Source organism: Pan troglodytes, chromosome 5 (assembly GCF_028858775.2).
Source record: "Pan troglodytes isolate AG18354 chromosome 5, NHGRI_mPanTro3-v2.0_pri, whole genome shotgun sequence".
NCBI lineage: Eukaryota > Metazoa > Chordata > Mammalia > Primates > Hominidae > Pan > Pan troglodytes.
The window spans coordinates 13,784,251-13,811,857 of record NC_072403.2 but is presented as its reverse complement, the minus strand read 5'-3'; the positions used below and the strand labels follow the sequence as shown (position 1 = coordinate 13,811,857).

Here is a 27,607-nt window from a genome sequence, read left to right as displayed (position 1 = left end):
AGACCCTCTAAACTTTACCAAAAATCTTGCTAGTGCTGCTTATGACAGATCTTTTTGTGAATTAGGATAAATTACAAATAAATGATTTTTTTAAAACTTTATTTTTATTTTTATTTTTTTTGAGACTGGGTCTCACTCTGTCACCTAGGCTGTAGTGCAGTGGCATTTACATTTTAATACTTCTATTATGTTTTAAAAATTTATTTATGATACTATTAGTGACTAGCTTACTTTATGGCTAATAAGCTCTAAAAACAGGGAAAGTAGGAGACAGCGAGAAACAGGATTGAGAAAAGATAAAAATCAGGATCCATATGAGCATTTATAAACTGGGCTTTGCTCATTTTTTCTTGTTTTGAAATTGGGACTGAAAATCTTCTCGTTTGTTCCTATGAAATAAGGAGAAACAAGAAGCCACATCACATGCCTAAGTAATCATCTACTATTTTAATTAAGGCCTCTGAATGGTCTGCAGTGAGTACCCAGTCCTTCCCCATATGGACTGTGTAGCCGAGGGTGGATGCTGAGTGATTTTAAAGTTCATCCCAGCACAGTGGTGAGCTACAGCTGGGGTTCTTTGAGGCAAAGTCAGAGAATCCATTCCTTCCATTAGGCCCTTCAGGGAAGACTGACATTTTTCACAGTTTTGAACTAACATAATCTAGGGGCTGTGGGATGATGGTGTGAGGGTCTCCTTCTGCTCACCTGCATTTTATGATAGGTCAGTGCCAGGAGATGGTCATCTTTGTGTGTTTTAGGGACAATCTGAATCTGCGTATCCATCCCATGGCCACTAGAATGAGATGGCCTGGGATTCCCATGACAGGGAGGGCTATATTTTGGCCATGGAAAGACTCAAAGCTCCTGGTATTGGAAATATTTTGCTGCAATATCTTACAGAGATAGAAAAACGACTAAAATTAAATACTAAGTTTAAGATAAGCATACATTTACATAAGTTACAAAGTGCTTTCATCTACTTCTCTTTGTTTGGTCCTTACACCAATCCTAAAAGCCAGGCAGAGTGTCACGGTCTCCACCTTACAGCTGGGGAACCTGAGACTCAGACACAAGGCTACCGTCATATGTGGTCAAGATCTCAAGCTAGCAAGTGAAAAAACAGGACCTAGTTTTGGATTCAAAGAGCTTTCCATAATAACATACTGTCTCATTGAGATGATTACCAAAGACGACCTGTGATGAATGAATGAACTTCTTCTTTAATCCATCAAATACTTATGAGGCCGGTGAAACATCAAGTTCAAATGGTTAGATTTCTCAGAGGAGGAGTGAACAGTTTCTCCTGCCTCCATGGCCACTTAAAGTGAGAAGGGAACTCTATTGTCGTCTTTCCCAAGTATAAACAGTAGGCACAGTTAAAAGTCATTTACTCAGCTGCTTAACAGAGTCTGCAGGAGGCCACATTCTGGCCTGCCCAGTTGAAAGCTCTCTCTGATGTGGATGCGTCACATCCCCTGTTGACAAATTACCCCCCATCACTGAGGTAACAACTGTGAGCAGGGAGATTGTGGGGGGTGCGGGGGGTGTCCATGGAAAACAGCAAGCAGAGATTGGAAGGCCAAGGCTTTGAAGTCAGATGTAAGAGGACATCAATTCTGTTCTGAAAGGTCACAGAAGACCCTTATCCAGCAATAACACAGACAGTACAGACAGCACTGTGGGAAAGTAGCCCCGGTCCCAGAGGAAGCACGGCACACATCGGTGTCACGGGCAGAATGTGGCTGGCACTCTCTAGCACCAAGACCCAATGGGAATCTCGGGGGTAAGGCTGCCCTCAAGGCGGGGCCCGTGAGCACATGCCGAGTTACCTCTGATGATTAGATTAGGCACCTATATTTTAAAGACTTATAATAAGGATACAGAGAAATACAGTTCAAAGCGTGAGGGTAGCACGGCTGGCAGAATGAGCTTTTATTTTTAAAGATCAGGGTTTGTGATAAAGAAAATGGCAGCCTCGCCAAGAGAATGTGGGGAATGAGACAGACGCACATCATCCAAGGAGGAGGAGGAAAACAGAGAAGAGCAGAAAGAGAAGGAATGAATTAAAGAGGGAGAACATGAATCAAAAGTTAAACTTGGGGCAAAGGCGGAAGATGAGGATTACCCGTCATGACATGAAGCAATTGCACCTACGGGGTCAGTGCAGATGCGTGGATGTGGAGAGCCCAGTTTCCATCCCGACTCTGCTACCGAGTCACTCTGGGGCCCCATGAATTTGCGTTGTTCTGTGGCACACTTTTGTAATCGTACAATGAGAACACTGACTGTTCTCACTGCTTAAGAAGCTTGTGAGGTCAACAAGTGCAGTCTAGTGGCCGAGCCTTGAAAGATGAAAACTCTATGTGGTCCTATGGCAGCGAGGAAGGCTTGGACTTCAATGTTTAGATCTAGGATGCTCGGGGCCTCTGGAAGGGAAGTGAGGCAGAGCATGGACTTAAGATGATTGGGCCAAGTGGGACAGAGGAACAGCGAATATTGACTGTGTCAACAGCCTTTATTCCTCAGGACAGCCAGAAAAGGCAGGACCTATGTCGTCTCTTCTACAGCTGAGCCCCCAGAGAGAGTCTCAAGGTCACATGGCTGTTAAGTGGGGCAAATGGAATTTAATCGGGGCCCAGGTCCTTAGCCGTCACATATCTAAAAAGTAGAGGCATGAAGCAGACAGGGCAGAGGCTGAAAGTACTGTCCAAGGGCTCAGAATAAAGTAAGGGACCAAAGTCTACCACATACAAATGCTAAAGTCAGCTGGATACAGGAAATACAATAAGATACACAGGACAGGCACAGGTTAAAAATCACCGGTTGGGAAGGCTGGGTGTGGTGGCTCATGCCTGTAATACTAGAACTTTGGGAGGCTGAGGCGGGAGGATTGCTGGAGGCCAGAAATTTGAGACCAGCCTGGGAAACATGGCGAAACCCTACCTCTACAAAAAAATACAAAAATTTGCCAGGCATGATAGTGTACTCCTGTAGTCCCAACTACTCGGGAAGCTGAGGCGAGAGGATCACCTGAGTCCGGGGAAGTGGAGGCTGCAGTGAGCCATGATCGCACCTCTGCACTCCAGCCTGGACGACAGAGTGAGACCCTGTCTAAATAAATAAATAAATCGATCACCAGTGGGCCTCCCCCATCAGGGTCAGGTAGGTATGAGAGTGCGTGCAGGAAGGCGCCCGAGGTGGCTGGTGTCAGCTGTAGATGGTGGCATTGTGGTGGAGCCCCAGTGACCCTCCCAATCTTGCTCGGCTCCTTCCAAGCAGAATATGCTGCGCCCAGCATGGGAACATCACTAATATGTTCACACCACCAGGGAGAGGAACTTGAAAAAGGAATGAAGCTTTAAGACACAACTTTATGGGCTCACCCTCAAAGCTTCCAACAACTCAGATATTGAAGAGATGCTGTTGATGACAAATCACTAAAACGGTTCTGGTCTGACCCACATGTACTAATGTTTCCTCAGGGATACGTGGCCTTCCTAGTCTGCGGACTGTAAAAGTGTAGCCTCGAAGAAGATGCATCTGATTTTGCCACGTGAAAAATAAGCTTTCCCTTCTAAATCTCACTTTGGCAGAGTTCAGAAGAGATGTTCTCACCTAAAATGTGTGTCACTGATAAAGAATCCTAGAGACTGGCCAAAATCATCACCATGCCTAGATTACTTGGACCTTCCTATTGAGGTGACATACCACAAAAGAAAATCTTGAAACAAGGGAAGATAATTTTTAATGCAGTTATTGACTATTTTGTTCTCAACTAACTCAGACCCTACATTTGCATGATGAATACGCTTCCAATCTTCAAGGATGTAACAGTGTTACTCTTCTCAATGTTATTCCAACCTCAGAGCATGATATTCCTCATATTGTGGTCATCCTGGGCAAATGAGGTTCTTAACAAATTAATATGCTAGTAAGATATTTCTGGAAAATTTCAAAAATTCACCCTGGCTTTAGAGTTGATGAATCAGAAAGCCACTCATAAAGACTAGTAGAATTGGTGTTTGTGGGCAAGATTTATCCCTGCATATCCCTCCCATCACACAGCCTCCAAGGCACATGCTCACATCAGTGATACACCACTGGGCTGACAGACAGAGATTACCATTGCCAAAATACAGCAGGCCTTTCTCTCCTTTGCCCTCGGACAAGGGCAGGAGGTGCCTGAGCTCCTGGTGGACAGGCTTCGCGACCCTTTCCTGACAAACCACACACCCATCAAGGTCACAATGCCGGGGTCAAAGTACAACAGTGTTTACTACTAACCATTTTGATAGAAAAATGCTCTTGATAAACTGGCATTTATATATTCAAAGTAAGCAGATTTATGAAATACTCAGTAAGGTGATTTTGCGGTCTTGTTCTTTATTTCTCCATAACACATTCCTTTGCATTTGTACGTCTGGACTTGATGTTAAATTAAAATACAAAACAACATTCATACATGGAGGAACTGACTTTCTGCAATAAGAAAAATTCATTTTTCAAATAGAATGAAAGTAAAAAAAAATCCCTTTTCATTTTAGAAAATTAAGGAGTCAAGCTCATGCTTTTTACTTTTTCCTTACGTAAGGTACAGTATAGATTATGTTTAAACTTTTACCATTAGAAAGATAGAAAAGGCATCATATATTTGAAAATAAAGTACTACAAAAAAGAGTAAACTGCTGCATACATGTACACATACAAATTTGAGTAACAAAGATGAATGAACATTATTTGGCTACACTTGCTTTTTTTTTTTTTTTTTTTTTACAGTCTTTGATATTACTCAATTTTCACCCAATGGCTAGCATGGTATGAAGAGACGTTTCAAATATCAAATGCACCTTGATTCTGTAGGGGCTATTTCATCTTTAAAAAACCAATATAAATCACTTTGCTGTTAGAATATTAACATAGCAAACCTTAACATGGTGTTTACTATGCGACTGTTCTAGGTACTCTCACATATATTAATGCCTCACAACAACCGTAAGAGGTAAATACTATTAATGCTGTTACAGGTTTATAGATGAAGAAACTGAGGCACAAAGAGATTAAGTGGGCAGGGCATGGTGGCTCACACCTGTAATCCCAGCACCGTGGGAGGCTGAGGCAGGTAGATCACTTGAGCCCAGGGGTTCGAGACCAGACTGGGCAACATGGCAAAACCCTGCCTCTACAAAAAATAAAAAATTTAGCTGGGCATGGGCTGAGGTGGGAGGATCTCTTGAGCCTGGGAGGTGCAGGTTGCAGTGAGCTGAGATTGTGCCACTGCACCCCAGCCTGAGCGACAGAGCACAACTCATCTCAAAAAAAAAAAAAAAGAGAGAGAGAGATTGAGATTAAGTGGCTTGCACATGGTCACACAGCCAGCAAGGACAGAGCTGGAATGTGAACCCAGGCAGTTTGGCTCATGTGTTGTACGTGCTCTTTTATCAGTGGTTCTCAAGTGTGGCCTGCATCAGAATCCCCTGCGGGGGCTTAACACATGGATTGCTGCCCCTCACCCCTAGGGCTTCTGACTCAGTAAGCTTGGGGAGGGGCCTGAGAATCTGCATTTCTAACAGGTTCCCATGTGATGCTGATGCTGCTGGCCTAAGAACCACACTTTGTGAGCCAAGGACCTAAAGCCAGACTACCTCTCCATGAAATATGAGCAGTACTACCTGTGCCTGTTTTGTGAACTTAGAGTTGAAAGCTATCTGCTCTCAAGATTTCTTGCTCCTCTCCCTAAAACAGTGCAAACCAAATGTAGGCTGCTCCACAAGTCAGTGTGTCTTATGGATGGGCATGACCCTCAGGGTGTCATCGAATTAGGCTAATAAACAGAACTGCAGGTGAGATCGAGTCCAAAGTATCAGTGTTATTAGAAGTCTTGGTTCTATATGTCCAAGGCAGGGTAAGAGGGGGAAAGAGGATGGAAACTTTATACAAACTGACGGCTACCCAGTCTGCTCTCTTTGGCCACATAAACACAACAATGCTTCCACACACTGGGGTATACTCTAATCTTCACTAGTGATCAAGTGCGGAGTTTGTCACCTGTTATTTTTATTTAGTTAGTTTGTCTGTTTATTTATTTTTGAGAGGGAGTCTTGCTCTGTCACCCAGGCTGGAGTGCGTGATCTTGGCTCACTGCAACCTCCGCCTCCTGGGTTCAAGTGATTCTCCTGCCTCAGCCTCCTGAGTAGCTGAGATTACAGGTGCATGCCACCACGCCTGACTAAGTTTTGTATTTTAGTAGAGATGGGGGTTCACCCTGTTGGTCAGGCTGGTCTTAAGCTTCCGACCTCAAATGACCCGCCTGCCCCGGCCTCGCCAAGTGCTGGGATCACAGGCGTGAGCCACTGCACCCAGCCCCCGCTACCTTTTAAACATGTGACATGCAAATATTACATGTTTTAGTTCTCATCACCAACCCTACATTTCCACATTCCCGTCCAAGGTGGGGAAATGAAACAGTAAAAGTGCTATTGATTTTTTTTTTTAAAAAAGATGTTTTACAAAGTAATCTTTTAAACCAGTTTTTTATTTTTAGTTTTTATGAGTATATATAGTAGATTTACCTATTTATGGGGTTACAAAGTAATCTTAACCACCGGCATGGCCTGCCTCCCACAAAGCTGGACAACATAGTATGGAGACACACGTAACCAAAGCGATCTGTTTCGAGGCATGAATGATAAATATATAAGGCATAGTTTCCAGAAATAAAAACCTATTTTCTTTTCTCTTCATGTTTACCAAGTAGATAAGCAGTTCCCAAAGAACAGCGTCTCCTGCCCACCACCCACTGGCTCTTCCCGCCAGCATAAAATGTTTTAGCATTCTTTTGAGTGTATATGATTCTTTATAACTTTAATTCCTCTCCATAACATTCTCTTCTACCCTGTGCCTTACCAAGAACAGAACATAGGCTGGGGAACAAGAAGGTCTGATGGCTCCTTGAGCAGTCTTTTTTTTTTTTTTCTCCCCAAGTAGACCGTTCTAGGTATAAGTCATATGCCCTTGACTAGGAAGATGAAACTAACCAGTTACATAACCTGAACCATGGGTCACTTATATTATCCCTTTTTCAGGGGCAAAGGAACAAATACTGAAAAGCTCACTGCTTGCCTCTCGAGGCCCACACAGAGGGAGCCAGAGATTATCAAGTCAGCAGTAAGATTTCAGGAGTCCCTAAGGATCATGCCTGTGAAAGCCAGACACAGAAAGAGAAAAAGGTGTGGCTGGGCACGGGGATAAAAGGCTTTGGTTTTCTTCTGCCCAAACTATAATAGTGTTCTCCCATCCTGGCTTTCTCAAATTTGCCCTTCTCTTCAAAAAAGAAACCCGTCTCAGGTATCTAAAAAGGGTGAACTTTTGTCTTCATTTCAGCAGGCAACACTGAAAATCCAACAGATTTTATAGAGCAATCAGTCCATAGATAATGCTTTTCTAAAGAAACCACTCTTCTCCATCCTGGAAATGGATCAACATTGGGTCCCGATCTTGTTTCCAGGACTATGCCATTTCATTACTGAATCAAATGTCAACATTTGTCGGGATTCATTAAAAAGATTTCCAAATGAAAATGATAAAACACACTATACTTCAAAGACTTAAGCTTCTGGTCATGATGTATCAAACTAACATTCCCACTAAAAAAAATACTGAATTAACTAAAAAACACACTTGTTTGAAGTTCTCTTAGAGCAACCAAGCAAGGCAACACTAGATGGGTCAAGACCTCCGGGAGAAAGGAAATGCATTAAGGTGAGCCTTGTGTTTGCTGCTGCCTTTTCCTTTCAGGGCATTTGATAATTTCTAGTACGAGGCACAGACACCAAGCAGCAATTGGTAGCGGCCTAGAGCTTTACGCAGTATCACCAGCTGGGGAGAAAATCAAAATTCAAGGCAGCTAGTGCGTGAGAAGAGCTAAAGTCCCAGAAAAAAAGGGGGCTGCATGGAAATGAGCTCATAAAAGTGATCTCATAGAAGCCTGGGTCACTTCTGTGTAGTCCCTTTCCTCTAGGACTCTGGCTCTTCAAGTCCTGGCCTCCTTGAACTCCAACATTTCCACTTGAGGTATTTACCAGATATTAAGCTGTGTTTATATGGGACGAGGAGTTGAGAAAACAAGTAGAAAGAAACTGTTTAGAGGCTCAAAAGCAAAGCAGAGGGTTTGGCAGTCTCACAGTGCTGAGGAGCTAAAAAATCGAGTACAGAGTCCACCAAGGAAGAGGGGCTCTTGTAAACATTCCAGATTTTTATGGTTTTTTATTTTTCTAAGATTTTTAAAATTAAAAAAAATTTTTTGAGACAAGTTCTTGCTTTGTTGCCCAGCATAGAGTGCAGTGGTGCAATCATAGCTCACTGCAGCCTCAACCTCCCAGGCTCAAGCAATCCTCCTACCTCAGCCTCCTGAGGAGCTGGGACTAAAGGCATGAGCCACCAGCCTGGCTAATTTTTTTATTTTTATTTTTGTAGAGACAGGGTCTCTTTATGTTTCCCAGGCCAGTCCTGAACTCCTAGGCTCAGGCAATCCTCCCACCTTGGCCTCTCAAAGTGCTGAATTTATAGATGTGAGCCGCTGTGCCCAGCATCCTAGACTTTTAGCTGAAAGGGCTAAACTCTAGGAGAAAGGGAAAACCATAAACAGATAAGCCTTAATACATCCTTAAACCCTGCCTAACCTGGAACAAAAAGAAAAAGGTGATTTGGCCATATTTTGTCTGCCTTACAGAAGAACATTGAATCTAGTCTGGAAGGAGATAACAGTATCTAGAACTTTTTTCTTAATGTCCAGAATTTCATAAATGGAAAATTAGCAGGCTTGCCAGGAAATAAAACCAAACAAGGAAAAATCAAAGGAACAAACAGGTAGTGGAAATAGACCCATAGGTGATCCAGATAGCAAAGTTATCAGATATGGTCTTTGAATCCAGCCTTATATAAAAAGAATAATAAAGCACAAGTTGAACTTGTTCCAGGGATATGAGGTTAGTTTAACATTTAAAAGTCATTTAATATGGCAGACACATAACATTATAAAGGAGAAAAATTATATGATTGTCCCAAAATTCAGAAAAAACATTTGATAAATCCATGCCCATTCCTAATTTTAAAAAACTCTTAGAATACTAGAAATAGAGAAGAATTTCCTTTATCTACTAAAGAGTTATCTACAAAAATATTTAGAGCAATCATCATTCTTAATGATGAAATATTAAATCTTTACCTGAGATTAAAAAATCTGATGGAAATCTGAACAATTTCAACATTGCACTGGACGTCCTAGCCAGCACAATAAAGCAAGAAAAAGAGAAATAAAAAATAGAATTGAAAAGGAAAAAATAAAACTAGTATTTATAGATTATATTCACAGAAATTCCAAAAGGCCATGCAAAAAAACTATTCGAATTAACATGTAAATTTGCAAGGTTGCTGGATACAAATTAAAATCAATGGTATGCTATATGTGAGCAAAAACCAATTCGGCACTGAATTTTTAAAAAACTATTAATACCATTTACAACAGCATCAGAAACTTCAATACCTAAAATTAATCTAATAAAAATGTTCAAGACATATAAAAAACTATATTACTGAGAGTTATTAAAGAAGGCCTAAGTAAATACCACTTTCTTGAACTGAAATACTCATTATCGGTGAGATGTAAATCCTTCCCAAATTGATCTCTAGATTTAGTGCAATTCCAATCAGAAGCCCAGCAAGTTTGTTTTTATTTTTTGTGGAAACAAACTGATTTTAAAATTTACATGGGAATGTGAAGGGCCATTAATAGCCAAGAAAGTCTCAAGAACAATTTTGAGGTTACACATCAGATATCAAGCCTTATTATAAAACTGAAGGAATTAAGACAGTGGAGTATTGGTGCAAGAAGAGAAAAATTAACCCAGGGAACAGAAGATCCAAAAAATGGACTCACACATATATAGTCACCTAATTTATGAGAAAGTTGCCACTAAAGCACATGAGAAAAAGATAGTATTTTCAATAAATGGTACAGGGTCAATTAGGTTTTCTATTCTTACACATCTGGTCTATGTGACCTACTTCAGTGGTTCGCCTGTGGTCTCAACAATCTCCTACTGTAGTTTAGCTCATTCTGCTGAGCTCAAAACATCTCATATCGTCTCGGGTACTCATACCATGACTCAAACGTGCAAATCTGAACTCTGCTTATTCCTGTGTTCCCGATCTCTGTGAATGGTTCAGAGTGCAGTATCAAACTAAAAATTCTGGAAAATGTGTTTTTACCCTTTTCTCTCCTGGGACAATTATATTCTGTCTGTAAAATAGGTAAGATTTTGTGAATTCTGTCAAAAATTAAAGCAATAATTCAGTCTGGGATTGTTCCTGGAGACTCCAACAGCAGCCTCCTGTGCTTGCCTGAGGAAATCTTCCTGTTTTAGTAAGGAGGGAGGGATGAAGGGGGAAGAAAAGAATATATGTTTATTACCACTGAACTACACACTTAAAAATAGTAAAGATGGTAAATTTTATATGTAGCTTTAACTTCAATAAAAATGTATTAAAAACATGAAAACCAAAATTAGCCAGGCATGGTGGCGGGCGCCTGTAGTCCCAGCTACTCGGGAGGCTGAGGCAAGAGAATGGCTTGAACCCGGGAGGTGGAGCTTGCAGTGAGCCGAGATCGCACCACTGCACTCCAGCATGGGCAACAGAGCGAGACTCTGCCTCGAAAACCAACCAACAAACAAAAAACAAAAACATGGAAACCAACTACAGAGCAGCATTTCCCTCCTTGATTTTAAGATGCATTTCTTCAAAGCCTAAGGACTCTGAAGTTACGATGAATATATAAACCAAACTCTAAAATCAAATGACAAAAAACATCCTTGCCTATTTCTAAACAGAGGAGTAACCTGGGATATTGCTTATATGGAACATAAATTTTAAATCTGGTAATTCTTCAAATGTCTCCCAAAAGATTGTACCATGATAGAACATGGAGAAGAAAAGTTATCATACACACACAGAATATAGACCATCACTGCCGAGCAATGCAAATGCCAAAACACAGAGAGCAGAACACGGAATTTCAAAACTAGCAGAGACAAGTGTGGCCGATCTTCATGGACCAAACAGGACCACGGTTCAGATATTGAACGTGTCTGTTAAAATTTCTGGTTGGCTTTCAAGAGATGCTCTTTGACTTCTAGGTATACAAAATTCAATTACAACAGTAAAAGTATGCCTTTAACCAAGTAAAAAACGTAGAAGAAAATGATATTCTCTAAAGACCTCAAAATGTCACTATTCATATAAGGGTGCTACAGAACAAAGATCATGAGTGCATGTTGTGAAAAGCATGTACTCATGATGCTACCATGCGTGACTATGAAAGGTCAGAAGTCATTCAGAGCAGTCTATACTCCCGGTGTGAAGTCAGCTTAGTATGTATGCAATACAGAAAAAATAGTAAAGAAGTAAACTGACAAATATATAATACTTTTGTGTAAATTTATTCCAATCTTTCTTCCCTTCTATTCCCCTCCTCTAGAAAAACTGTTAATAGATCAGTGGTTGGTCAAGAGATCAACAAAGTTTTGCAAAGGTTTTCTGTAGGAAGGCCTTAGACATCAAAGTACCAGAGTCTGAATTCTAACAGACACAGATCTTCACTACCTATGAAAACATTTGCCATTCAAACAGAAGCATTCTTGGGGTGTCTGCTTCAAATCTAAGGACATGGAGGTGTGAGGATGTGGCATAAGGAGGTTGCTTACCTCTTTCCGGTACTTCATCTTTATCTTGAGACTGTACCCACATAATTGAAGTGACTTTTAGGAAGCATAGCAGACAATAGTTTAGGAATTATTTGGTCTTGGCAAAATTCGTATGTGCCATACTTTGTTCTCTCAAAGATAACATGCCTGCCCTGTCTATCTGATAAGGTCATGGTAAAACCCTAATGAGAAAATATAAGAGAAGGCCTTTTCCAAACTGTAACTACTATATGAATGCAATTTTTTCTACCTGCATCATCACAAGGACACAATGATTTATAACACCAAATTTTAACACCAAAGTCATCTTTTAAACACCATGCAATACCATGAAGTAAACTTCTAAAAATAAATAAAGCACAAAGGCATCATGTGTTACTCAAGCTTAATGATGCAGACTATTGTTGCAGCCTGATGGGTTCTTCTTGTCCACTGCCCAGAAAAGCCAATGCACTGAAAACAGCAGGTATTACAGCAAAGAAAGAGGTTAATAATCATAGGACCAGCCAACTAGTACGACAGGAGGTATTTCTCAAATATGGCTCCCCGAGAATTTGGAGGCTAGGGTTTTTAGGGTACTTTGACAGGCAGGGAGCTGGGGAACTGAAATCACTGATTGACCGAGGATGAAATCACAGGGGTGTCTAAATCTGTCTTCACATAGCTGAGTCAGTTCCTAGGAAGGAATCTCAGGACCAGGTGGTATGTCGTGGTCTGCTGAAATGCTAACTCTGAAAAATATCTCAAAGACAAGTTCTTTAGCTTTCACAATAGTGATGTTATCTGTAGGTGTAGTTGGGGAAGTCATACACTTTGTGAACCCCAGTTACATGATTCTGGGGCAGTCAGCAACTTATAGACAAGTAAGCTGATCAATGGCAAGTCACTGTTTATGCCTATTCTTTAGCAAAGCTTGACCCCCTTCCATAATTCTAACCTTGTGACCTCTTTACAAATATAGTTTCCATTTTTAAACATGAAGGGAATCCATTCAAGGAAAGGACCACTATGGCCTCTGCACAAGAATGAGCAAGAGCAATTTAGCCAAGTAGAAGCAAGATGGAGTCAGTTAAGTCAGATTTCCCTTGCCAATGTAATTTTTGCAAAAACTGTTTCCCTATTAGGTTGCTGATTCCATTCTAATCTATGAGTTGCTTCAATCAAATCTTCCATGACTTAAGACTCCATCTAAGGCCTTATTCTCAACTTTTGAGTAAAGTATCAAGTGTTTGCTTGTTCTTACTAAAAGTACCGTCTATTCAAGTAGCCACCTTTTTTCTTTTTAAACTTACCTGGTCCCGTCATTTCTTTTCAGTCAAAGGAACATGTTTGTGCAGAGTTCACAGCAAAAGCCCATCTTGCAAGAATCTTCCCTGACCCTCCCTGGGTCAGGCTTCCTAACTGTCTTTAATATCAGAAGGCTGACACACAACTTCTGCCACCCCAGCTGAGTGTGTGACTCAGCATTTAAAACCCTGACTCTGTTTTTAATTTTTCAAGGAGGCCAACTATTTTGCAACACAAACCCTTGTTAAATGGAGTTAATCCATCAACTACCACAAATTTCACTTAAACACAGATTAGACAAATACATTTCTTCACAAGCCTGGAGAATTGTTTTCAGCCAAGACACCCCAAGATGGTACAGATGGGGAGATCAAACCTTCCCCCGAAAGGAGTCCTGCAGCTGAATCTGGAGGCCTCTGGAAGAACGCTAGGAGGCGGCAGGAGGCCTGGGCTCCTGGCCCACAGATAAGAAAAGAAAATCTCTTCCTGGCCAAACTGGAGCCCTTCAAAAGCATGAAACTCTCCCAGTTCTCCCAGAATTTCCCCTTTCCTATGCACAACAACGAAACACACGCAGGTGCCAAATGCTCCCATCCTAGAAGGCAAAGAAACTACAACTCTCTGCTTTGATAGAGAGTCATCAAAGGTTGGGACCATTCAGGATTTTATTTTCCAAACTCACTGCTGGCCTCGAGGAAGTATGACACCACCATCCTAAGCACAGGGCAGCTGTTCTTTTTTGGCTGGAGTTCAGTATAAACCTTACAAATGTTCTGCTAACTTTCTCTCTCTCTTTTTTAAAACAAATAACAATTTTTTAAAATGCCAGTCACTTAACTCCCAGCCTAGGGTTTTCACTGTAAAGGTTTTCCTGCAGGACGGAGAAAAACATATATTCCCAATATATTTCTGAGCCAAAAAGATACCAGTAGGTTATTCTAACCAGAGAAACATAATGAAATAAATAATTAGGCAGACTGAAAATCAATGGCTAAAACAGTTCCAAAGAGTCAGTGAATACCAATTATCTCTGAAGTATCAACAGACAAAAATCTAGCAACAAAAAATGTACTTTTCAAAAGAGGCCCTCAGTAGTATAGCCACTGAATATATTTTTATTTAGGAGTGAGAATCAGATATCAGAAAACTTCCCTTTTGTTCCAAAATTGTGGCCCATTATAAAGATACCACAATGGATATATTTTACTCATTATTTAGCTCTCCTAGCTATGAATTACCTACAACTATCAGCATGTATGTTCATACCATGAAATGTCCCAAAGCATGGCATCTGTCCTTCCTCCTTCTGTGTTTCCCCATTACAGACCTAAATATGCACAAGGGCTGGATGCTGATGGTGCTTTCAAAACAAAAATGAACCTTTCACGGACAAATTAATGTTGCTTATGAGTTCAGTGTGTGTATTTGTGACAGACCCACACACAGATCAATACATTCAGGAAAAACCAAAGTCATTCTTAAGCCTTTGGAAATTCTTGGGAAATCAATAGACTCACAAGACCAAAAGTGGGAACCTGGACTTGGTTTATAAAACCAAAGCTGACAAATCCCTTACGGAGTCTGGAAGCATGGAGTTCCCTCCCCCATATGTTCACTTCCCTTCATTTTTATCCTTGTAGCTGCCATATAATTGCCAGACCGTCATATCACCTGCTTAATTTCCACCTTGTACACACTAAGAACTACACGGTAATACTAATCTACTATGCATAAAGGCCTTGATTCTCACTGACTTACTAAACTGACCCCTAAATACTAAGCAAAATTCGAGGTCATTGGCTTCTGTGTATTGGCTTCTTCTATACTAACGACTCTAAAACTTCATCCCTCAGCCCTTCCAGTCCTCCAGCAATTGTTCCATGGAAGTTTTTCTGTATTGCTAGGCAGCTCCATGCACATGCTTCACTGAAGTTCTTTTGTAAAATAGTCTGGACTTGTTTTAGGAAACGAGAGTAATACAGACATGGAAAAAGTCTACTGCTCCCTTGTATCCAAGTGATAAAAAAAAAAAAATACATCACACACAAGCTTACTCAAAGATACATGTGTGTATGTGTATCTTATGTGCACAAATACACTGCCTTGTATTCACTGGAATTATTATCACTTACAAGCATCATATAATTTTAATGTATGAATTTATTTTAGCCACCCTCACCTATCATTTAAAATGAGGACTAATCAATAGTGGGAACATTTTAACCCTAATAAATTATGGAGTTATCTGATCACAAAAGATGCTTATAATAAATACATTCACTAGCTTTCTTAGGAAAAGATAGCTATTTGGAAAATCAAATAGCAAAAGATCTCACCAGCTAAACACTCCCATTTACAACACCCACCTCATCGTACTCACATGCTGCCCCTGAACTCCAGGTCACCCTGCACAGACATAGCTGGGGTTATTGTCATGACAAAAGGTGGGAAACAGGGGCCAGCCCCACCTTTGGGGCTTTCTCGTGGGAAACAGGGGCCAGCCCCACCTTTGGGGCTTTCTCGAGCCTTCATACCTGTGCTGATGCTCCTGTAAGACTTGATAAATGCTGATAAGAAAAGTTTGGTTTTTAAAACTCCCCATAACACAGTCCTTGTAGATGCGGAATTCTGCAGCCGTCACCGCCTCACCCTCAGGAATCTGGGATAAGTTGAACTTGAACTCTTTGTGGTGTCGCTGACGAGGGGAGAACTCCTTGTCGTACTCCACTATAAGATTAAACAAGAGAGAGTGACAACTATTGTTACGGGCTTACCTCACCAGTTTCCCCGTTTGACTTCATAGGTGGATTACCAGTTACCCACTGCTTACTACAGGGATCGGGTAGTGAACAGACCACTGGCTGGCCCATGAGGAGGAGATGAAAATCCTTCATGTTACCCAAGATGAAGCAAAATTCCTAGATTTTATTTAGTTTAAATACTTCTGCTTATATACTTATTTGAATGAATTTGCATGAGAGCAAGTTATGAAAACTCTTGTGTTAAAGTTTTCTCATCTGCAAAAATGGGAAGAGTATGACTTCACAGAAAAAGGTGTGAGAATTAATGAAGCAATGAAGAAGAACCCGTCTGCCCATCCTGGCCCCGTTATGTCCTCCTGGCCCCCTCTCCTCCCGGCTACTCTTCCCTCCTCAGGCTGGTTCACGTGTCACCATCAGCAGTTGACATAACCAAGGGCAGCCCTGAGCTGAACATTGGTGGGGATGGCTGCGGGTGGGGAAGGGGGGTGGGCAAAGCATTTTGCCTGGGCCTGAAGTGTAAAGGGTCTTCACATTTTGCCTGTTCAGTGGAAATATTTATGCCTTCCTCCTACTGGTAGAACCTGAAGGCTCCACGACTCTGAGCGGTGGGGGACTCTCCACACTGGGAAGTTGCTGGAACCCCCATTTAATCTGCATGTAGATGCCACAAAGATGTGGAAGGAAATCACCAACAGAGCAGAGCCACTGCTATTTTCTCATGGTTTACATTGAAAAAAAAAAAAAAAACTGGGGGGAAAGGATAGAATCTAAAAGGTTTTTTAATATGGAATCAACCTATTGTGCACTGAAAGATGAATGAAGAAAACGTGGTATGTGCATAAATGCATTTGTATTTGGTCTTAAAAAAGGGAGAGCTTCTGCCACTTGCAACATGGATGAACCTGGAGGATGTTATGTGAAGTGAAATAAGCAAAGCATAGAAAGACAATCACTGCACGACCTCACTCATATGCAGAATCTAAAAAAGTGGAACTCACAGAAGCAGAAAATAGAATGGAGGTTACCAGGAACTGGGACAATCTCACCACAAAAAAAATAAAGCCGTGTCTCTGTGAGGTGATAAACACATTAATTAGCTTGATAGTGGTAATCATGTCATAATGTATATGTACTAGTATATCAAATCACATTGTACCCCTTAAATACATACAATATTTGTCAATTACACCACAATGAAGCTAGAAAAAATACGTTTTTAAAATAAAATCTTTTTCCCGCATGAAGACAAATGAGAAATTGCAATTACTGATGATTTTTCAGTCAGATTTTAGGTGTCTATACAAAGTCCTGTGTGAGAAAAGTGATATCAAACTTCAGATGCCTCACTTATAATTGCTGTAAAAGGAAAAAAGGAGTGCTCTGTTTCCCACCATAAACCCTTGACTCTTTTCCCTAGAGTCAAGAAACACTTCTGCCTTGCTGTTCCTGTTCGTTTTTCCTTAATGGCAACCAAAGTGAAATCTCATGAGCAAATTAATCCTTATAGCAGAGTTTTCCCAAGGTTTGTGGGTAGAAAAAATATCAAATTATTAGCCACCTCCAACTTCCCACTTTCTCTTACACATGTTGTTTTTCATAATTACCAGAGAAAAGCTTTGGAGATTTAGCTTCTTAAAAAAAAAAAAGAAAAGAAAAGAAAAGAAAAAAAAGAGCTAACTCCCCAGAAGAATCTAAGTCCTCAATGGCATTTGCAGAAGCTAAGTTAAGCCATCTATAGGTACAAGATTTTTTAAAAAGAATTTCTGAAACTGCCATGTAATTACACAACACATTTTTTAGATTCAAGTTCTTTTTTTTTTTTTATTTTGAGGGTTAAAAAAGAATAAGCTTTGGCTTCTGTAAAAGCTTGAATATAAGCAAAAAGAAGTCCAACCAGAAAAGTAAACCACAGTTTAGCCGCAACAAGAGAGCAGGTTTTCTAATTAGTGGCTACGCATGAAAAGCAATATTGTTGGGAAGTTCACCCAAGGACACCCACACAGGACGGTGTATCACTTTTCCCTAAAACCGATCTGCCTTTTAAGTTTGATATGTTATCATCGTTGGTTAAAAAGTGAATCAAATCTGATTTTCCAAAGAGACTTTCTAAAAAACAGTCACACAGCTTTTCTCTATAGAGCTTTTTGGAGGCCTAATTGTAATATTACTAAATGAAAATAATATTTTAAGATTCGCTGGAGAGCATGTGTAAGAATTTTCAAAGAAGTCTTTCAATAAACTTCCTTAGAAAAAATATAAGAAATAAGACATAAGACAGTAACTTTAAGATATTTCAGTTATAAGGAGCAGAGAAACAGACAGACATTTTTAACAAAGGAGAAATGTGGTAGCTGGTCTTCTGAGAGGTATGCCATTCCCAATAAACCACATCTCCCAGCATCTATGCCCGTGGGTGGTCTGCTCCCTTCGGGTGGCTCTGAGCTGGCTCTGTGGCTGGCTCTATGACCTGTTTTGGACCAACAGAACGAAAGTCTTCAACAGTGGTGCTGAGTGACTTCCAAGGCTGGGTCATAAGCTTTGAACTTCCTTCCACTTAGACTTCTTGGAATGCTTGTCTGAGGAAAGACAGCTGTCATCTAAGAAGTGTGACTACCCTGAAACTTCCATGTTGTGAGGAAGCCCAAGCTAGCCATGTAGAGAAGCTACACAGAGGGGTGGGAGAGGAGAACAGAGATGGGGGTGGGTGGGAGAAGAGAGAGACAGAACACACAAACTGTCCAGCCTGTCCCCAAGCACCTCAGCTGAGGCACCAGAAGTGTTATGAAGATGCCATCTTGGATGTCCTTTGCATGACTCAGCCCCAGCCACCACTTGGTTGCAGCTGCACAAGAGGCCTTGAAGAACCACCTAGTTGAACCTGGTCATTCCACAAGACTGTGAGAGATGGTAACTCGTTGTTGTTTTAAACCACTATGTTTTGGGGGATTTGTCAGACGGTAATAGGCAACTAACACAACAAGGGAAAGGGGGATGGGAGGAAAAGAGGAGGGAGGAGAGAGAAGGGAAGTCTGACCATGCCAGGAAGGGGATAAATTGCATGTAACTTTTAAGGATAAGTGTTGTGCAATGCTGGGAGCCAATATGTACGACTAAGGAAGAATCTTGGCAAATGCTCACAGATTTGAAGATGTGAGGAGATAAAAAATCTAAAAATGAGAAAACAGAAGCACAGTTCAAAGCATTCATTTTATTACAATGTAAAATAGAACCCATTGCCTCATATGTGGATTTTCCAATTTTTCCTCTACCAAAACAACAATATCATGAAGTACTCTGAACTTTCTTTTCCTTTATCCTTCTTAGAAAAGATGCACAGCTTCCTTAGTGTCATCCACGAGTCTCTGATTGCCACCCACAACCTTTTAAACTCTCACGCCCATCCCATTACCGTCTGGTCTTCTAAGCTGCTCCTGTGCCTTTTACCTCAAAGCTGTACCACCTTCCTCACTCTCCTCATCATACCTCAGCCACTGATCACTGAAGTTTGCTCAGAACTCCTCTGTTCCCCCCACTCTTTTGCCTGCGATTGAATGTACACAGCTTGTTTGCTAATGTCTCATAGGGATATAAGAAATAAATACAATTAGGTTACTGCCTGTATGTGCACCTGAACGCCACAATGGTAAAACAGTAATGTTTCCAATGAGCGCAGCAATTCAAGCTATATGAGTCAAGACTCCTCAAATGCCAGACAGTTCAAGAAATATGAATGGGAGAGAAAGGGAGAGGGCTGAGTTCCAAATTCAGCCCTCAGAACCTACTTTATACCCATTAGCATTTGGCTTACTGATGATGGGGCCAGATGCAGTCACAATTAAGTCATAGTTAAGAGTGTTGGTGACATGTCAAACTGAGACGCTGGTGTTGAATTCTAGCTTTTTTCTTACCTATATGATGCTGAGTTAAGTAATATTAAAGTTTCAGTATCAGTTAAATTGAAATAATAACATTTCTAAAGATTAGGTGACACAATCTATACAAAATAGCCAAAGCCATGGAGTCAATGCCCAATCAATGTTAGCTGTGATAATCATTGGCTGTTATTTGAGAATCCAGGTCCTCGGAGCTTGGAGTATGTCTTTGCTGAGTAATTCAAATTTATTCACGAGTCTACAGATAGGACTGACGGCTACTCCCTCTAAATTAGCTTTTTCAATTCGAGTGAGGCATTCTGTGAAAGGCCAGTAAGCGAAATCTCACTGAGCATCAGCCTTGGTGGCTGGCTCCTGAATGCGGCGCTGTGTTCTCTGAGGCAATAATTCCTAGAATTTTTAAATTTCAAGGACCAGTCAAGACAGTTTTTGAAATGATAATGACCTTACACAAGGCTATCTGCTTCTTCTGTTTGCCGTTGTTAAGGACAATAAAAACAAAACAACAAACTGCATGCTCTAACTCTACCGCTGCATTTCTAAAAGTCTTTTTAATACTAAATAAAATAGAGAAGACATACTGAACAAATGAAGCTTTATAAAACTCACTTCCTTCTCTCCTTTCTGCTCAGACTATCCCAGTGGAAATTTCTCACCTGTCCTAGACCTTTGGCCAACACATAGGAACAAAAGCCTTAAGGAATAAAAGTCACTGGTTTAAGATTTAAAATGTAAATTATGTAATTATTCATACAAAAGGATGTATGCAATTTACGGAGGTAATGAAGCATAATAGTAAAGCACCAAGGAAACCATCACCCAACTTGAAAACCAGAAAGTGACTGAGACTGTTGTATTCTTTCCTGATCCTCTTCAACTGCTTCTCTCCAAAGGTACCTCACATCAGGAATAATGTTTATCACTCCCCTGCCCTTTAAAACCTAACAATTCTACTGCATGTGTGTATCACTAAATCATACACTGTTGTGTTCTCCTCCTTTCCCTTTCCTTTTTAGAGACATGATGAAGTTGTACAGGCAGGCTCACATGGAAAACGTAGGCCTGGTTATGGTTAAGAGCAAGGCAGCCTGTGGAGGGTCGTCTGCCTGTCAGCGGGTGAATGGCTCATGTATCATAGGTGGGCATGGCCGCTGTGCAGGCAATGGTGACCAGTAACTCCTCTCCTTCTTCAGCCCTACTTCATAGAGATCTATTAAAAATATGGGCATTTTCTGACAAGTGTTGATAAAGATTTAGAGAAACTAGAACCCTTGTGCTTTGCTGATGGGAATGCAAAATGGTGCAGCACTGTAGCAAATAGTGTGGCAATTCCTCAAACAAACATAAAATTAGCATTGATCCGCAATTATCTTTCTGGATATATATGCAAAAGCATTCAAAGCAGGGCCTTGAACAGATATTTGTACACTCATGTTCATGGCAGCATTATTCACAATAGCCAAAAGCTGGAAGCAACCCACATGTCCCCTGACGGATGAATGGGTAAACACAATGTGGTACAGACCTATGATGGAATACTCTTCAACCTTAAAACGGAAGGAAATTCTGACACATGGTACCACATGAACCCCGAGGACATTGTGTGAAGTGAAATGTGCCACCCACAAAAGGACAAATACTGTATAATTCCACTTATATGAGGTACCAAGCCTAGTCAAATCCATAGAGATAGAAAGGAGAATGGTATACCAGGGGCTATGGGAGAGGGGAATGGGAAGTTCAGGTTTAGTAAGTACCCAAATAGTCAGCTTGGGAAGAAGAAAAAGTTCTGGAGAGGAAGTGGTGATAGTGGCACAATCAATGTGAATGTCCTTAATGCCACTGAACCGTACACTTAAAAACTGTTAAAGCAGCCAGGTGCAGTGGCATTGCCTGTAGTCCCAGCCCCTTGGGAGGCCAAGGCAGGAGGACTGCTTGAGCCCAGGACTGCGAGGCTGCAGTGAGCTATGATTACACCACTGCGCTCCAGCCTGGGCAACAGAGTGAGACCCTGTCTCTGTAAAATAATAATAAAATTGTTAAAGTGATCAGATTTCCTCAAATATCTAAAAAACTGTCTAAATTTTGTTTGTTGAAATCAGGAGCCAGTGTTCACTCATGACACTTGATTATTCTACCTCTTAAGTCTCTTTTAAACTAGCAAACCAGGCATAGAAAGAACTCCATTAACCTGATAATGAGTGTATATTAAAAAGATCCCTACAGCTAAGGACAGTCTTTTTTTTTTTTTTTTTTGAGACAGAGTCTTGCTCTGTCACCCAGGCTGGAGTGCAGTGGCGCGATCTCAGCTCACTGCAAACTCCACCTCCCGGGTTGACGCCATTCTCCTGCCTCAGCCTCCCGAGTAGCTGGGACTACAGGCGCCTGCCACCACGCCAGGCTAATTTTTTGTATTTTTAGTAGAGACGAGGTTTCACCGTATTAGCCAGGATGGTCTCGATCTCCTGACCTCGTGATCCACCCGCCTCGGCCTCCCAAAGTGCTGGGATTACAGGCGTGAGCCACCGCGCCCAGCCAGCTAAGGACATTCTTAATGGTGATACATTCACATCACTGCCTTTAAAATCAGGAGAGCGGCAAGGACTCTGACTTTCAGTCTGATGTTGGAGTCCAGTTCGGTACTATTAAGATTAAATAATAGGAAAAGAAGAGACACATTGCAAAGCATTGGACCTAACGAGAAAGTTTAGAGGGTTGCTTTCATATATTTACTATTTGGAATTTTTATGTGTGAGTTCGTAAGTGAGACTGGCGATGTTCTCATTTCCTATGGCATTGTGTGGTTTCAAGTTATACAATTTTCCCCTCTTATCCGAGGGGGTACCTTCCAAGGGCCCCAGTGGATGCCTGAAACCGTGAATAGTGCCAACCCTATATACACTATGTTTCTTCCTATACATGCATACCTAGGAAAATAAATTTAAATTTATAAATTAGGCATAGTAAGATTAATGATAATAAAACAGATACAACAATATACTATAATAAAAGTTATATGAAGAATGGTCTCTCTCTCTTTTTCAAAATATCTTACTATACTATACTCAACTGTTTTCAGACCTCAAGAGCAAACTGTGGAAACCAAAACTGTGGATACGGAAACCGTGGATAAGGGGGAACTACCGCACTTTCTCTTGGAATAAGCTGGGGAGCCTTTCTGCTCCTTCTTTTCAAGAAGTAATATACGTCCTGAAAATCTGGCAGACTTATCTGTAGAACCATTTGATTCTGGTGTTTTCTTTTGGGGGACATTTTAAATTACTCATTTTCCTTTAAACATAGAAATATTGAATCTATTTCTTTTTAAGTCTGTTTTCTAGAGGTCTGTCCATTTTTAATTTTTCAAGTTTATTGCCAAAATTTGTTTTAAATTTTATTTTATTTTATTTCAATACTTTTGGGGGAACAAGTCGTGTTTGGTTATATGGGTAAGTTTTTTAGTGGTGGGTTCGGAGATTTTGGTGCACCCATCGCCCAAGCAGTGTACACTGAACCTAATATGTGGTCTTTTATGCCTAAGCCCCCCTCAGTCTTCCCCCGAGTCCTCAAAGTCCATTGTGTCATTCTTTGCCTTTGCATCCTCATAGCTTAGCTCCCACTTATAAGTGAGAACATACAATATTTGGTTTTCCATTCCTGAGTCACTTCACTTAGAATAATGGTCTCCAACCCCATCCAGGTTGCAGCGAACTATTACCATAAAATTTTTCATAGAATCCTCTCATTATTTCATCTCTGCTCTATCTATGGTTGTTTCTCCTTTTTCATCCGAATTTGTACGTTCACTTTTCCTTGATCTTACTAAAGATTTTTCTTTTTTTCTCACTACTGCTTTGTTTGATGCTAATAAAGATATTTTAATATATATCTTTTCTGAATGGTATCTAAGTCTGAATTATTTCAATTAAAATTGTCCAGAGAAAAACAAAGACACTGCCTATCTCAAACTACAAACACAAAAGATAAAATAAAAAGGGGAACAACAGAGAGGAAAAAGAACAGAGCAATCGATTTAACATATTTACTTTAAAAGTAATCACATATTCATTATTCTCTCACTAACTGGACTTACTCTCTGGTTAATTTAGTCTAGATTAGTTAAGGCAATTACAATAATTCCCAATAAATCCTACATTTTCCAAATATTTCACGTTTCCATTTACAGTTACACACCAAACTTGAAATTTTTTTTGAAACATGGTCATTCCATTGACTAATGTAAGCAATTTTTCATTCTACGGCACAAGCTTATTTAATTTTAGGCAACAAGGACATTTCTGGCTGGACTTCCAAGGGTTGTAACGACAGCGGCCTTTTGACTTTCATGTTGCAAGCATATAACCTTGAATTGTAATACAAACACTGAGCTAAACTTTCCAATTCACTTTTGACCGAGGTGAAACAAAAGACTTTACCCTCCAGGGTTCATCAACTATTTCTAAGTATTTGTATTCATATTCTATAAGAATCACAAATATCAAGAAGAATCTATTTTTTCTGGTTGCCATGCTCCAAATGACATTTTTAAACTTTATTTTTTATTGTAAATAATTAAAGTCCCACAAGTAGTTGAAAAAACAGTAGAGAAGCCCCATGCACCCTTCACCCAGCTTCCCCCCATAGTAACATTTTACATAACTGAAGTACAAGATCAAAACCAGGAAACTGACATTGGCTCAATACATTCACTAGACCACACCCACTCTGATTTCACCAGTTTTCACAAGCACTGTTTGAGTACGTATGTGTATTATTCTATGACCCCTTATCACATGTATAGATCCATGTTACCACCACCCAAATCCAGATCCAGAAATCCTCCGTTGCCACAATAAAACTCTCTGAGGCTACCCTTTTATTCCAAATGACTTTTTAAGAAGATATCCAGTACATGTATCGTAAAGAGCTTTAGGACACTAGGCACCTACATATTATTAGTAGAAAGGGTTAATAGTCATTTTTTTAAAAAATCATGTTAAAACCATTTTCATACCCAAATATAGGTATTAATTTCACTTTAAATTGGGGAGATAGGCCGGGCGCAGTGGCTCACACGGGTAATTCCAGCACTTTGGGAGGCCGAGGTGGGCAGATCACCTGAGGTCAGGAGTTTGAGACCGGCCTGGCCAACACGGGGAAACCTTGCCTCTATTAAAAATACAAAAGTTAGTCAGAAGGGCTTGGTGGCACATGCCTGTAGTCCCGGCTACTCGCGAGGCTGAGGCAGGAGAATAGCTTGAATCCGGGAGGCAGAGGTTGCAGGGAGCCGAGATCACGCCACTGCACTCCAGCCTGGGTGACAGAGCAAGACTCCATCTCGAAAAAAGAAAAAAAAATTGGGGAGATGCTCACTAGCTACCACTATACATGTCTCATTATGGAAATTAGTAGTGGACCTTGGCTTCTATGAGAGCACACTCAGGCACTTCAGTCAATAAACATGCGTCGGGAAGAAAGATTTCAAATGAATGATCACAGCCTTGATAGAGTTCCATTAATGTCAAATAACCGCATTTTTACCCCCTTACAAGGGCTGCCTTAAAGAAGCAATCAGACCACATTTAGTAAAAATCAATCTACATAACATGCCTTTTTTCACACTTGAGAAAAACTGCTACATCTCCAGTCAAAACACAGATAGGCCAGCTTAAAGGGAGAACGAAAGATCTTCCCACACCTGATTTCCACTGCAGAGGAACAACAGGCACAATATCCTCCACGTGACTAAGAACAACTCTCAGCCTGTATTCATTCCTTCAGACTCAGCATTCCTTCCCAGGTGATCTGGGTTCTGTGGTCCCATTGACAATGCCATTGTCTTCTGGTACGCTGCATTTGCTACAGTGTTTTGTGCCTACTTGTGTGTTTCTTTTTATTCATTCTGCCCGGCTCGGATGCCGTCGTAGTTCATCTGTCTGTGGGTTCCTAGCTCCCATCAGTCCTGGAAAATTCTCAGCCATTCATTCATCAATTACGGCCTCTCTGCCATTTGTTTTAGAGTTTCCTTCAAAAATGACAATTAGATATATATTAGACTTTCTAATGTCCACAACTCTTAGCTACTGATTTTACACCATTTATCTCCCGATCTCTGGACTAGATTTAGGTAATATCTTCTATTTACACATTTACCAGTTCTCTCCTTCACTGTTTAATGTGTAGTTTAAATCATCTATTAGTGAGTTTTGTTTATTTGTTCTTATTTTTTTTGGGTTGGCACCTCGCTATTTTGCCCAGGCTGGTCTTGAACTCCTGGGCTCAAGTGATCCTACCTCAGCCTCCCAAGTAGCTAGGACTACATGTCACCAGGTACATGTCACCATACTCTAGTTTTTCCACCTCAATAATTAAAAAAAAAAAAAATTCAAATTGCTCCCTTTTTGTTTGGTTTGTGCTATCATTTTCAATGGTAAATTGTCATATATTTACTATTATTTATTATACTATCATTCTTTCTGTATTTCTATATTATTGTCTTGCATTTTCTAACTTGGTGCCTGTTCTCCAATATGTGAAATTCTTGGGGGACTGAAATTACTCTCCTGTCACTCTGATGATACACATTTTGGTGGTGTATTTCCTTGTGTGTTTGAAGATTTTTGATTTTTTGGTAGTTTTTAATTGAAATTCATCCTGAATATTTAAATTGGGTTACTTTTTTTTCCTTAAAAAAAAAAAAAAAAAAAGATAAGATAAGCATTTGTTCTTGTGAGGAACACCACCAGCCAGAACCACTTTATCTCCCTTTGACAGTCCCGGCTTAATGTGGGAACCTCAGGGACAGCTCCCCACTACCCTGTCCCAGACCCCAAGCTGGTCTCAGGATCAGCGCTAGTGTTGGTCTTTGCATTCACAGAAACCCAACTTTTATGTTTGTTTGCTCATGGAAACTCCCACAGGGGAGTCCTGAAAGCTGTCCCTGAGCCCGTGACACTCATACTTTAGGCAAGTTTGCTTTTGTTTATCCTGGATCTTGTTGTTTTTTAGCAGGAGGCCCTGCAGATGATCTACTCTGCAATACTTCCAGAATTTGAAGTCTTTATCTTTCATGTTTGGAAAATAACATGTGGGACACATTCCTCTCACTCCTAAAGACGTTATAAACTCTGCCTAATGTCTGAAGAGTTTACAAAGCATTTTCATGCACGTAATCCCATCTGAATTTCTCAGAACAGTCCCAGAAGGTAGGCAGAGCAAATATTATGACCACCATCAAATCAACAGGAATCTGAGGCCAAAAGCAGTGAAGTGGCTTCCCTGTGCTACTCAGTTTTATGATCTCACCTATCATAGTTAACAGTGAAAGCTCTCAAATTTCTATCTCCAGCCCAGCGTTCTCCAAAGAGGCTTGTGTTTCTTACTGCTGGGCATACTTCTTCCCCCAGATGTCTCTCGCACTTGGAGCCAACATGCACACAGTGGTACTCATCTTTCCCCCCTCTACAATTAACCTGCCCCTCTGTCTCTAGCTCTGTCTACCCTGCCACCCTAAATTGCCCAATTAATCATCAACTCTTGTTGCTTTTACTTTCTAGAACTATACTGTCCAATATAGAAGCTACAGCCACGGGGAGCTATTTAAATTTAAATAAATTAAAATGTAAAATCTGGTTCCTGTCACATCAGTCACGTTGAAAGTGTTCAAGAGTCACACGTGTCTGGTGGCTCCTGTATTGGACAGCACATCGTTGGATGCTTCCATCATCTCAGAGAGTTCTACTGGACAGCATCATTCTAGAAGTGTCTCAAACCCAGTGGGTCCCACTCCCTTCACTACCACTGCCCTCATGCAGAGCCTCAGCCCCACTGCCTCGCATTTTGCCCCATGTCCATCCACTCTCTCCACACTGCAGCTAGTACCAGGGCCACAAGTCTGACTTGTAAC

The 27,607-nt window shown here is 40.7% G+C and overlaps 1 protein-coding gene across 1 annotated transcript in view; it reads right to left on the bottom strand.

Annotated features, from left to right (window-relative positions):
- The window catches only part of BMP6 (bone morphogenetic protein 6), a 154,133-nt gene that overhangs the window by 20,463 nt on the left and 106,063 nt on the right, over positions 1 to 27,607 (bottom strand). Inside the window, exon 2 of the mRNA XM_003950711.6 lies at positions 15,581 to 15,773. Coding sequence (XP_003950760.3) covers positions 15,581 to 15,773 — 193 coding nt within the window. The remainder of the gene's footprint in view (positions 1 to 15,580; positions 15,774 to 27,607) is intronic.